The sequence below is a fragment of the Apteryx mantelli genome, chromosome 2, assembly GCF_036417845.1.
Source record: "Apteryx mantelli isolate bAptMan1 chromosome 2, bAptMan1.hap1, whole genome shotgun sequence".
NCBI lineage: Eukaryota > Metazoa > Chordata > Aves > Apterygiformes > Apterygidae > Apteryx > Apteryx mantelli.
The window spans coordinates 151202148-151215061 of NC_089979.1; the positions used below are offsets into that span (position 1 = coordinate 151202148).

The following is a 12914-nucleotide window of genomic DNA, read 5'->3' on the forward strand; positions in this document are numbered from 1 at the left end:
ATCTATCTATATCTATCTAATCCATATGTATACTGAATGAGTTCCTTCTCTAAGTGAATTTTTTAGTAATGCAGCCTTATGCTTTGACATTCATCCAGTGTACAGAGAAGTTTCTATATATGTATGTATTTTATCAGCAGAAAAACTTGGATAGAAAACCTTCTTGACTCCAATTAGATTTCAGAACTAAATGTTGGTTTTCTCTTTTAAATTTATTTTTAACTGACAAGCTTTAATGGTAGCTCTACTGTCAGTACTTTCTGTCTTAAAGTCACACTGTTTTACTTTAGGCCACATGGCAAAATTAATAGAAAAGGATTGCCTGGGGTGAGCAGGAACCATTCTGTATGAGGCAGATCAGCCCAGATTTAACATGCACTGGAAAAGAGCACAAAATTGTCAGCAGCTATACATATTGTACAACATAATGGTAGAAGTCAGGTTATCGATTTCTTTGCATTTCATCTGTGTTCCTAAGCTTAAAATGAAAATTATTGCTTAAAACCTAGACAAACTGTGAGCCAATTATCCAGAGCATATTTTTTTAGAGTGAGCTTACCTAGTTTGTCTTGCTGTCACTGGAATAATTAATTTATTAACTGCTAGAATAACTTCTGCAAGTGCTGAAAGCAAGATCAGGTCTTTTAGAGCAATGAAGGATTTTGTCAGAGCAAATGATGCCTGACACTGTACCAGCAAACTACTAAATATTAGAGATAAAATGCTGTAGAATTATGAAAAGTCTATCCTCAGAAATTACTAATCAAACTTACAAAACTGCTTCATATAAAACTGCTGTAAAACTTATGGAACTTATAAAATACATTATTACTGTTTGATTTGGAATATATAGTATCCCAGATTCCTAACTTAAAACTGAACCTGCTTTATAGATATACCTTAGAAAATACTCAGAGATCATAAAGCATACTGAGAAATGTTCGCAGTTCATATGAAAATTCACAGCTGAAGTTCACAGTTCAAATCTAAGTCAAACCTGCAATGAAAGCATTATTTCATGAATTGCAAGTATGATTTTGTCATGTATAAGTACTTGAAATCATTTATTGTATATATCACTTCACTGTGCAGACTAGTATTAGTCTTATTTGAAGGCAGAATCCCTTTTTGGAACCTACTAAATCATTTGAAATCTGTAGAACCCAGGCACATGCTTCAATAAAGTACATGCCAAAGTGCTTTAGTGAGTACACAATTCCTTAATGACACTTTAAAGGGTTAATGGCTTTGCCAAATCAGAGCCATGTGAGGTCTCATTCTTCTCCCAGCGAAACTCTTTTTTCTGTTGAGGTCAGTGGGAGCTGCAGCAGAGCTATCATCTGGAGCACCTTTGTTTCCATGATCCAAGAAGCTTAGATGGAGATTTTTGAAATTTTTGTTGATCTAGGTATTACAGTTTTAGCCAAGGTTGTGCCTGCAGACACAGTGAAGGGTGGATATAAATAACTTCTGAATTCCTTCCATTTAAGAGGATTATGCTCACCACTGTTCTGTGCTTCCCCTATTTCATGTCAATCCTGTCTTGTAGACACTTATAGAAGAGAGATTAGGTTGTGGTTTGTCTTGCCCTCTTTGGGTGATCTTACGCTTGAAAGAGACTTGTGCCAAGTACAGAATAGGGAATAATTGCTGAAGAAAGTATTCCTAAAAGTAGTGGTCATGTGGCAGACAACAAGTGAGAGAAAGTGATTGTTCCGGGTGTAGGAAACAACACGCTCGACAGAATAGCATGCTGGTCACACAAACCAAAGTGACAAATCTGTCAGGCTACTAAGTGTTACATCTTTTTAATATACCTTTCAGGAACTTGGAAGTGTGTACAGTGTTCTGGCTGCCATTTTAAATGTGGGTAACATTGAATTTTCTTCAGTGGTATCTGAACATATGATTGACAAGAGCAACATTTCCAATCCAGTAGCCCTTGAGAATTGTGAGTGGGTTTTTTTTGATTTAAGATTATATTCCGTTAGTATTTTATTAATCAATGTCTTTTATTGCAAGAGAGTTATCAATTAAAACTGTATTCACATGGAAATTTTGCAAGAATAATTAAATGCTGAAGTTGAGTTAATTACAGGTCCACCTGAATTCAAATATAAAAGGAAGGAGTTTTCCATATTATGCACCTGATTTTACTAACCAACTAGTGACATTCAGGAAACATGACAAATACTAGAGATGCCTGAAAAGAAAATCTTTGATATTTTTTCTCAAGATTTTTTGAACATTTTATGAAGAACTTCATTAACATTTTGAAAATTTTTTTTGTCATATTTTTTTCACAACCTCATTACTTGCTCCCTGCCTATGCACAATGAAATACCGCTTACTAATTCTTTGGAAGGGATGCCTTACATTGTAGGTTGCAAGGAGGCAGAGGAGTGGAGAGGGCAAAGATACTCAAGGAGGTTACTGTTCTTTTTCGGTAATTATAGGGGGGGAGAGAATGAAGTCTTCACACTATCTTCTTACATGTTTTCCTGTCATAGGTAGAAAAATATCATGCGACTGGGAAAGACGCACCCCTTTTTTAAAGAAAGAAAAATAAAAGGGGATTGCAGGGGCAGATTATAACTGAGAGGAATACTCATACCTCACAACTTTCACGCTCCTGACCTAGTCACCTGGATTCGCTAGTGTTTCTCCAAAGACAATTAGGAGGAATTATCATAGAGCAATCCAGAACACCTAAACAAGGCCTTTGCTTTGAATTACTTACTTATTGACTACAGTGGAAGCAGAGAAGACTGGTGTCTAAATTAGATACTGACAGCCATTTGGTGTAAACAGCCTCATTAGTTACAGCTGAAAACTTTGATTTGGCCCTTACTTGTAACACGTTGTACTTGCAACCTTGACCAAAGCAATGCATATTTTTCCTTCAGAAATCTGTCTCTGAGCTGTGTTTATGACTTTGCTTGTTAGGTGCTTCCTTGCTGTGTATTCAGGCAGATGAACTGCAAGAGGCCCTCACTTCTCATTGTGTAGTGACTCGAGGAGAAACGATTATTCGTCCCAGCACTGTGGAAAAAGCAACTGATGTCCGAGATGCCATGGCCAAAGCACTGTATGGGCGTCTCTTTAGTTGGATAGTCAATCGCATCAATGCTTTACTCAAGCCTGACAAACATTTAAGGTAAAGGAAACATTTCCAGAATTAAAAGATATTTTCTGTGGGAATAATGTGTTTTACACTAGAGCGTTAATTTTAATTAACTAAACTCTTCTATTTTTTCTCTGATACTTTTTTATTTTGTTCTGTTTTTTCTCTGATACTTTTTTATTCTTGACAACACCATGTAAAAAATAAGTTTTTATCCTGTTCATAGTATTTAGTGAAAGTACAGTAGATATTGATAGTATAGGCATTTGCTATTTTCCTATGTGTTGTTAACTTAGTTAGCCCTTTGTAAATTATGCGTAACTATTGAAATTACATATTAACACTTTTTCCTTTTTCTCTTCCTATTTACTCATAGTACTCAGGGTCAACTCTTGACATTCATCTGTTGATTATACAGGTTGAATTCTGCTCTCATTTGCATCCGTGTTGTTGCTTGTGCTGCTGCTGTTACAAAATATTTATGTGAGAGTGGGTTCCAAACATACTTGCTGAGGTTAATGCCCACCCTGCCCTTAAACACAGAAAGATGCTAGGAATGAGGATATACTATGTTGGGCAAATTAATCAAAGAAGAACTGATGCAGCTTGCATTGTAAATCCAGCAGGTCAGGGCCCTCTCTGGCTGCCAGTAGAGCTCTTTTCAAGTTGAATACTCACAGTGCTGGTGAGGAAGTGGAAAGTTCAACCTGAAATGTTCACTGTACAAAAACCCAGAAGTCTGCTTTGTTTTTGTGGTAATAAAACAATTTATATTTGCTGGTTTATTGTAATTAGCTCTGGAGAGGAACCGGGCAGACAAATTTCAGCAGTTTATTCACCTCAAAAGGTAATTTCCAGACAGATAAAATGATTACAAAATTCAGATCAAGATCAGTAAGTACTTTTGGTCTCTCCAAAATGAAACACTTCTGTTTTTCAAAGTGGATTCTCAAAGAGGCTCAATTGCCATTCACAGGTATCTTGAAGCAGGTTCTACATACCTAATATCCTATACTTTTTATGGACAAAAACAATGTTGAGAGAAAGCTCAAATGGGGTTTGTGGGTGGAAAGTGTGGATTTTTTTAATTTAGCTAGTAAAAAATACTAATGCCAACCTCAGTTTGTTAGAAAAATATATCTTTGTGTTATTTTTTGTTTCAGCCAATAAATAAAAGTATTAATGTTTTTTGTCAAGTTGCAGAAATGATCATGTAGCTCTCAGAATTCCTTGGGCTAAAATTTCAGGCTTAGTTTTTTACTGGTAGTACTTTTCTGGAATTGAATGGTAGTGTAAATTCATACCACACACCAGTACTTAATACTCAGACTAGTTAGATGCATAAAAGTTCTATACATTCATTCTTCAGACTGTCATATTCAAATAAGCAATTTTAATTGTTGCAGATAAATAATACAAAGGAATAATGTTTAATTTCAGCGATCTTTAATTTGAAGGTGCAATTGAGTAAAGCCTGTTTTATTACAAGAGAAACAAAAAGAACTGCATGCTGTTTCTGCACTGTAGTCAGCTTTTTACATCAGACTAATGGCTAATAAATACTAGTTTAAAAAGAAAATTGCAAATCTTCTATGATTATCAGTTGACTTTGTCCTTATATGATTCAGTGTATCTGGTTTCCAAATACAGTCATCTTTGAATTTATGTGCACTTACTGTACTTCAAATAAAAATTGATTGTTACTTTAAGAGAAATCTGGTTTAGCAAAATTCATCCTATTTGATTGTCTTACGGACTTGGCCTATTATCTGCTATTGTGAAATAATAATGGAGCTAGTCGGTGTAAAATAATTGAGGTACAACAATAAAAAGTTTATTTAATCTTTGCAGTGGTAATGATGATGGTTGGAACATTGGAATTCTTGATATCTTTGGCTTTGAGAATTTCAAAAAAAATTCTTTTGAACAACTCTGTATCAATATTGCCAATGAACAGATTCAGTTCTACTTCAATCAACATGTCTTTGCTTGGGAACAGGTATGTTTTGAATATTTTATTAAAGGTTAGTATTGCTGAACATAAAAAACCTTGTCTCAAGAAACTACACAGTTCTTTTTCCATAACAAGTTGTAAATTGCAAATTACAACAAATGTTTTCTGAGTGTATAGGCAAAGCACTGCTGGATTGCTATTTGCAAGTAGAATGCCCACCTAAAATGTATTAAATTTGAAATTTATGGTATCTAAGCAACAGAATACAGTGATAATCAGTCTGATGCAAATGCAATTTTATTTTCCTGAAGAATAGCAAGCGATGTAATGTATGGTTCTACAGTAAAAAAATGTAAATGAGCGGTAACATAATTTGTAAAGTGTAGCATTCATAATAGCTTACTAATAAGCATAATGAAAACTGAGATTTCACTGTTAAAAACTGGAAATCTTGCAATTATTTTGTTCTTATTCAGGAACTAGACCATCTAAGCTAAATAATGATGGATTTAATCTAAATAATTCGATGTGAAACAGAGAAAAGGAATAGAATTGTAATTATAAAAGTTAATGAAATTCAAGGGGACAGTGAAAAACCTCAAAGAGTGATCATCTCAACTTTGTAAAGAATTCCATGAAAATTACATTAATCATCTTTAAATCATTATCCAATAATGTTATTTGAAAAAAATAACATCTGTGGAAAAAAAAATTAAATTCACTGAAAATAGAAATATTCCAGAATGCTGCATGACCAGGACACTCAACATTCAAATTTTCTGTTTTGTTGAAATTATTATTTTTTGAGAACCATAGACCAAAATCTTCCTAAATATTAATTTTAATTTTTAGTAGGAAAAGAGTATTTTGTCAGTTTTAATCACTGCTTGTTTTAAGGATGAAACAGATACAAGTTTGGACTGTGTCTATATATGTAAGCGTGTACATGCACATGTTAGTTTGGAGGTGTAAAATGGAAAATATTATTAAATGGTCATCATTTTTTCTTGTTCCCAGTTATTTCAGGAAATGCTGTCTTGCAGTCCTAGATCTTGTAGTTGTTTCTTATAGATTCATGTTAGAGATTTCTCAGTCACAAATCCTTCTTTGTCCTTAATACCATCTAAGAGTAAGAAATTAACTTCAACTACTGTAATTACTTAGGTGTCTTCTTTCCAAAGTACATAAATTCACACAAAAAGAGGACTTGGCTACTGCTGTTTCTAACAGCTGGTAGGGTGTGATGGCCAAATAATGAAGAAGGAAATAGTACAGACTGAAAAATTGTTCTTTTTTCCAGTCAGAATCCAGGCAATCAAAGATGCAACAGTCAATGAGACTTGTATTGTGCCAGATGTTGGAAAAAAATGTAATTTTCTTTCATAACATATGATTTCTATGAAAGCAAAGGAAAAAATAGAAGTGTACGGCAATATCTATAACATAAAGTTGTGTTATAAGTAATGACCACATATATCAAGGAATTCAGTCCTGTTCTACTGAGTGAGACGGTCATTATTTCTCTCAAAAAAAAATTGACACTGAACAGATTGTTTCTCATGGCAAGAAATGTAGATGCCCCACCCTTCCTCAAATATTTGTTCATTAATTTGGCAAATTAGCAGGTACTAGTTGGATGCGTTGGTGGACCGAGATGTGGTCCTTAAAAGGAGTAGAGACGACAGCTGCAGAGAGCTGTCTCCTTTTATAAGACTTTTTATTCTGCTTCTTAATATATTAATATGGAGATCTCCCGTGTTTTTAAGTCCTTGGTTGAATAGAGGAATGAATGAGAAAAACACATTAGAAAGCAGTGTAAATCTAACTTCTGCATGAAGTTTCTAAGATGCTACTCTGTCTGCTTTAATTAGCAACTACTAGTGTAGTCCATAAAGTATAAAAGAAGAGAATGTTTGTAACCAGACTGAATCTTCACACTGGACACTTTTCCCTCATTCAACAGAAACATTACTGTGTCTATTACTGATGTACCATTCTGTTCACAGTGGCCTTCTGTTGACACCTGTCTATGTCCAAGGGTTTGCCCAGTCCTATGGGTTGTACAAAATTCCCAGTCTGAATCTGAATCTTCTTTACTATTTGTCTTTTCTGACTTTACTATTCACAGAATCACAGAATAGTTGTGGTTGGAAGGCACTTCCGGAAATCATCTAGTCCAAACCCCACCCTGCTCAAAGCAGGGTCAACTAGAGCAGGTTATTCAGGACCTTGTCCAGTCATGTTCTGAACTATTGGTCTACATTAAGTATAGCCCCCAATGGGGAAAAGAAGAGGCCAAGGATGAAGACTCCACAACTGCTTTGACCAGCCTGTTCCAGTGTTTGACCATCTTTATGGTAAAAAGGGGGGATGTTTAAATAGAATTTCCTGTATTTCAATTTGTTCCCATTGCCTCTTGTCTCTCCACTTTGCACCACTGAGAATAGTCTGGCTTTGTCTTCTTTACTCCCTCCCATCAGGTGTTTATACAGATTGATAAGATCCCCCAGAGCCCTCTCTTCTCCAAGCTAAACAGTCCCAGCTCTCTCAGTCTCTCCTCATTTGAGAGATGATCCAATCCCTTAATCATCTTTGTGGCCCTTCACTGAACTTGCTCCAGTAAATTCATTTCTTTCCTTTCCTGTGGAGCCCAGAACTGACACAGCACTCCTGATACGGTATTAGCAGTGATGAGTAGAGTGGAAGGATCACCCTCCTCGACCCGCTGGCAACAGTCCCCCTAATGTAGCCCAGGAGGTTGTTGGCCTTCTTTGCAACAAGGACACATTGCTGGCTCATATTCAATTTGTTGTCCACCAGCACCCCCAGGGCCTTTTCTGCAAAGCTGCTTTCCAGCCTGTACTGGTGCATGGGGTTATTCCTCGCCATGTGCAGAACTTGGCATTTCCCTTTGTTGAACTTCATGGGATTCCTCTCGGCCCATTTCTGCAGCCTGTTGAGGTCCCTCTGAATGGCAACACAACCAGCTGTTGTATCAAGCACTCCTCTCAGTTTTGTATCATCTGCAAACTTGCGGAGGTGCACCCTATCCCATCATCCAGGTCATTAACAAAGATGTTAAGTAGTATTGGCCCCCAGGCAGGTGGTGTTGGTGGTGGGGCATCAACTATGAGGTTCTGGTCTCCAGCTGGGCTTTGTGGCACCATCACAACCCTTTAAGCCTGGCAGTTCAATCAGCTTTCAGTCCATCCCACTGTCCATTTATCTAGCCCCGTACTTCTTCAGTTTATCTATGAGAATGTTATGGGAGACAGTGTCAAAATCCTTGACAACATCCACTGCTGTCCTCTCATCTTCTCAATAAGAAGGCTGTCAGGTTGCTCAGGCAAGACTTAGTCTTCATAAATGCATGCTGACTACTCCCAAACACCTTCTTGTACTTCATCAGTTTGGAAATGATTTACAGGATAGATTGCTCCATCATTGCAGCAATCAAGCATCTTTGACCAGCCTGTAATTCCCTGGATCCTCCCTCTTGCCCTTCTTAAAGATAGGAGTGATATTTGCTTTCTTCCAGTCCCCAGGAACCTCTCCTGATCACCACAGCCTTCCAAAGATTGTCGAGAGTGACCTTGCAATGAGATCGGCCAGCTCCCTCCCTCACTACTCATGTGTGCATCCCATCAGGTCCCATGGACTTGTGTCTGTCCAATCTGTTTATACATTCCCTAATGTGATCCTCTTCCATGGAGGGTAAATATTCATTGTTCCAGGCTTTCTTTCCCTCTAGTCTTAGGGACCTGGGATTCCTGAAGACAACTCTTACCAGTAAAGACCACAGCAAAGAAGTCATCGAGTACCTCAGTCTCTCCCATGTCCTTTGTCACAAGGTCCTCTACACCATTCAGCAGAGAGCCTACATTTTCCCTAGTCTTTTTGCTGCTGAGATACCTGTAGAAGCCTCTCTTGTTACCCTTCACATCCCTTGCCAGATTCAACTCCAGATAGGCTTTGGCTTTCCTAACTCCATCCCTTTATGTTCAAATAGTGTCTCTATACTCCTTCTATTCCTTAGACTTGAGTCCTGTCCAGTGTAATCTGCCTTCACTTGTTTGTAGAAAGCCTTTTAAAGAAAATTTTGGACAGACATATATTAAAGTAGAGGTTTGTGGTTTTACCATGTAGTAGATACAGATCCTCTTGCGTATGGCCTACTGCAAAGGGGTTAGAGGGTTGTTTTGCAGTGGAGAGATGAGGAAAAACTGAACTTATAGAGTTTACCCATTTTTCCTTGTAGTAAATTAGTGTGACAATAGACAGACCTTATGGAAGGGGAGAGTGATCTTTTATTTATGAATTCTCTAAGTATGTTGATTTTACTGACTCACACTCATTCTCTCATCGGTATAGTTCACTCACACAAGCACCAAGATGTGTATGTTCAAGTGGTCTGGCCAGGATCATTTCTGAGCAACACAGAGAATAAGAGACACCAACTAGTGAGTCTTCATCATGTCTCTGGGGGTCCTCTGGCTGAACTAGTTTTTGAACAGATCTTTTATACTCTTAAGAATCAGCAGTTGTTATGTGGCAGTTATTTTCTTCAATACCTTCCTTACTTCAGCCTCCATAATCTTTAGGCAAAGTTACGCATCATTGTCTGTTATTCCTTGTTTGGAATATATGATCCTTATGACTACAGTCTGTTTCTTTGGTGGGCTAGGAGGGAAAGGAGAGGCGTATGTGATGTGCTGTAACCTTGCAGTTATCCTCTTGGAGTACAGGGCCTTCTACTCACTAGTCATCTGTGCTGTGGTTTTATCTGAGTCCAAGCCCTCTGGGCTTGATGTAAACAACACATTCCTCAATTTTATTGCTGTGAACAATGTTCTTCATTCAAATCACAGGCCGTTATTCTAAGACTTGTTCTGCTCTTTCTTCTGGTGTTTGTACACACATTCCCATTCATATTTCATTCATACCAATCTTAATATTCCTATTATAAGGGTCTACATCCTGTCTGTAATACCAACCAAGATATCTACTTTTAGTTTACATGACACCACTACACCAGATTATATCAAACTTCATTATATCGTCTTGTAGCACTCTTTGAAGATAGTACTACAGCAGTGTAAAATGAGCAATATAGATTAGGCTCGTGCAAGTGTAGGTGTAAATTCCAGCTGTTTTAGTACTAGGAAATGACAAATGTATTGTTCTTCATTACAACCGAAAGGCACAGGATGATCTGAAGCATGATTCATAGTCATTATAAGACATCACTTTTCCCTTGTCTAGAATATTTTTTTCCAGATTTAAGTCACACGAAAAATTTTTGAGAAAGTAGATGGTTTCAGCATCTTGTGTGTTCATTTTAAGGGTTCTTCTGTGTCAGCACTAATAGTGTACTTTAATTGTCAATACAGGCCCTCCCTGCAGACAAATAAAAGAAAGCTATTTGCAGAAAAATATAAAATATCATTCTAAAGTTTCCGTACATGGAAAAAAAGAAAATATTTTCAAAATTCTTAATGACTGAAATGAAAAGTTCAGCAGCTCATTGTTCATATCAATTATTTAAAAGTCAACCAATAAGACACCCCCAGCCATCACTAATGTGTCTGCCTGACTTTACACACATGTAAGAGTTTGTGTCTTTAGTACTGAAAAGTAAGAGTTAGATTAGGAGAAGTCTGATGCCAGCAGCCGCTCAGTAGCCTTTGCATTGACTTTTCATTAGTTCAAGCTGACTGTCATACAGATGGAGGTATCCTGCTTCTGGGGACCCAGGCTAATATCTCTTCATAGCCCTGTGCAGTGCCAAATAGACGTCAGATTGCTCAGTGCTATCTCAGGAATCTTAAACATGACGCTGCATTGCATCCTGCAGATCTGCCCAAGGAAATCTGGGACAAAGGGTTCTTGAGATTCGGGAATTTGTTTTAATTTTTTTCACTGTTTCCAAAAGAGAAAAAGTAAAACTTATACGTGCATTATTTCTTCATTTCTCTGTTTCCTATAGTTCAATTCCATGGCACATGAAAGTAGATAAAATTTGACATACCTGTGGTAAGTCAAGGCTCAAGTCAGTTGATCATAGTCTAGTTCTCAATTAACCTGTGCCAATCTAGTAAGTAGTGATTATATAACTAAGGGAAGCAAATCATTTTTTGGCAACTTGAGCCAGGAAGACAAATGTTAAGTGAATTCATAAGACTAAATTGTATTTTATGTTGCAGATGACATGTTTTTAGCATTGTCTGTGATGTCTTTTCAGTATCTGTATCTACTGTAGGCATAATGTAATACCTAGTTTTTCTATAGTTCAGTGAATATCAAAAAGTCTCTCATTAAGACAGTAAGTATCATTATCTGTGTTTATGGATATGGAAACTGAGACAGAAAAAAGTTGAAATGATACATCCATTGGCTTAAAGTTGTCACCCAGCTACTTTTCAAGACTACAGAAATACATTTGAAAAAATGAGTGCATATAAATATATTCTGATTTGAAACAAATGCTCCTTTTCCATTTATATTGTGAGCATTTTATGTCTCACATTTTTGCAAATGGCTTTGCCAATGGCACTGCATAAAGTAATGGATTTATCAGCACCTTCCTTCCGTTGGTTTGTTCCAAGACTGGTTATATAAAAACCCAATTCTTATCTCAAGCTACTTTGAAGGTCAACATCAATACATACACTTAAGCTTAATGTTCTCTTCCTGGATGTGTTAGAGCTGATAGTAAGGCAAGAGAAGGTCTTGCAGGTTTTCTGCTAGTCTGAGACAGCCCATTTCTTAATCCTTAGGGACACTGTCCATTTCCCAGAGTTTTTGAAGGAAGAATGTGCAAATTGGAATAATTGTTATTATAAGGAACTTTTTTCTGCTTATTTGTAGTTATTCTCTGCTAAAAGTGAGCCAGATTCACTCATGGACAATGCAATTACACTTGCAGCTCACTTCAGTGGCAGAAAGCATAGGAGGGGAGGAAAAAGTGAAAAATGTTCACAGCTTTGCTTTTCCGGGGCGTGTGGCTTGCTAAAAATATAGCCTCAGAAGTGATGGGAATAGTAGGTTAGGATGTGGTCAGAGATTCAAAGCTTTGTTGTTGAGGGCATTCCCTAAGCAGCCTCTATTAAGAGCTACATTACCATTTAGAGCTGCTCTTTTAAATGGGCGAATTGCAAAGAGCACTCCCCCAGCATCCTTCAGGAATGAGCAGCCTGGGCATAGTTGCCTTAACAGAATTAATGAAGAATGTCATATGCCTTAGTAAATAGCATATGTTTGCCAGAGGGATACAGGTGGCTCAGTAAATGATAAACTTACCAAAAATATGGTGTATTGTACCATTCCCTCTTTTTGTATTTTTCAATGGCAAGGCAGGACGAAAAGCACTAATCTAAAGTGTTAGGTGATGCCAGCAATGCATGGATTAGACAAAAGGCCTGGATGTGCTGCTGCTGTCACTGCTTTCATTCTGGCACAGCTGTAGTTTCTTCTCTGCTCTCTCCTCTCTTGTACAAGTGAAATAGAATGTAACCTGCTGTCCCGGGTGGAAGGGGAGTCAGGGAGGAACTGGTATCTGCCATGTTGTACCTAATATATAAATCTATGGCACTTGCAGACTTTTTTAGTACCTTTAAAAACAAAAGAGAACAAAAGCTCATTTTTTCTTACCACCATCAGCAAGCCATTGGTTGTGTTCTCAATATGCAGACAGACAAGCACAATCATCTCACGTAAAAGACCCTGGAGCCCTTTGATGCGCTTCCATTGCTCTTGGTGCGATGAAGAATCAAAACATACTGGATTTTTTGTTCCTAAATAAAAAAATATATTCTTAGTTGAAACCAAATGTTTCAT

General features: G+C 37.2%; 1 protein-coding gene across 1 annotated transcript in view; it reads left to right on the forward strand.

The window, feature by feature from the left end:
• The window catches only part of MYO3A (myosin IIIA), a 134896-nt gene that overhangs the window by 74032 nt on the left and 47950 nt on the right, over positions 1–12914 (forward strand). The window contains exons 17-19 of the mRNA XM_067291809.1: positions 1825–1951; positions 2947–3157; positions 4976–5123. Coding sequence (XP_067147910.1) covers positions 1825–1951; positions 2947–3157; positions 4976–5123 — 486 coding nt within the window. The remainder of the gene's footprint in view (positions 1–1824; positions 1952–2946; positions 3158–4975; positions 5124–12914) is intronic.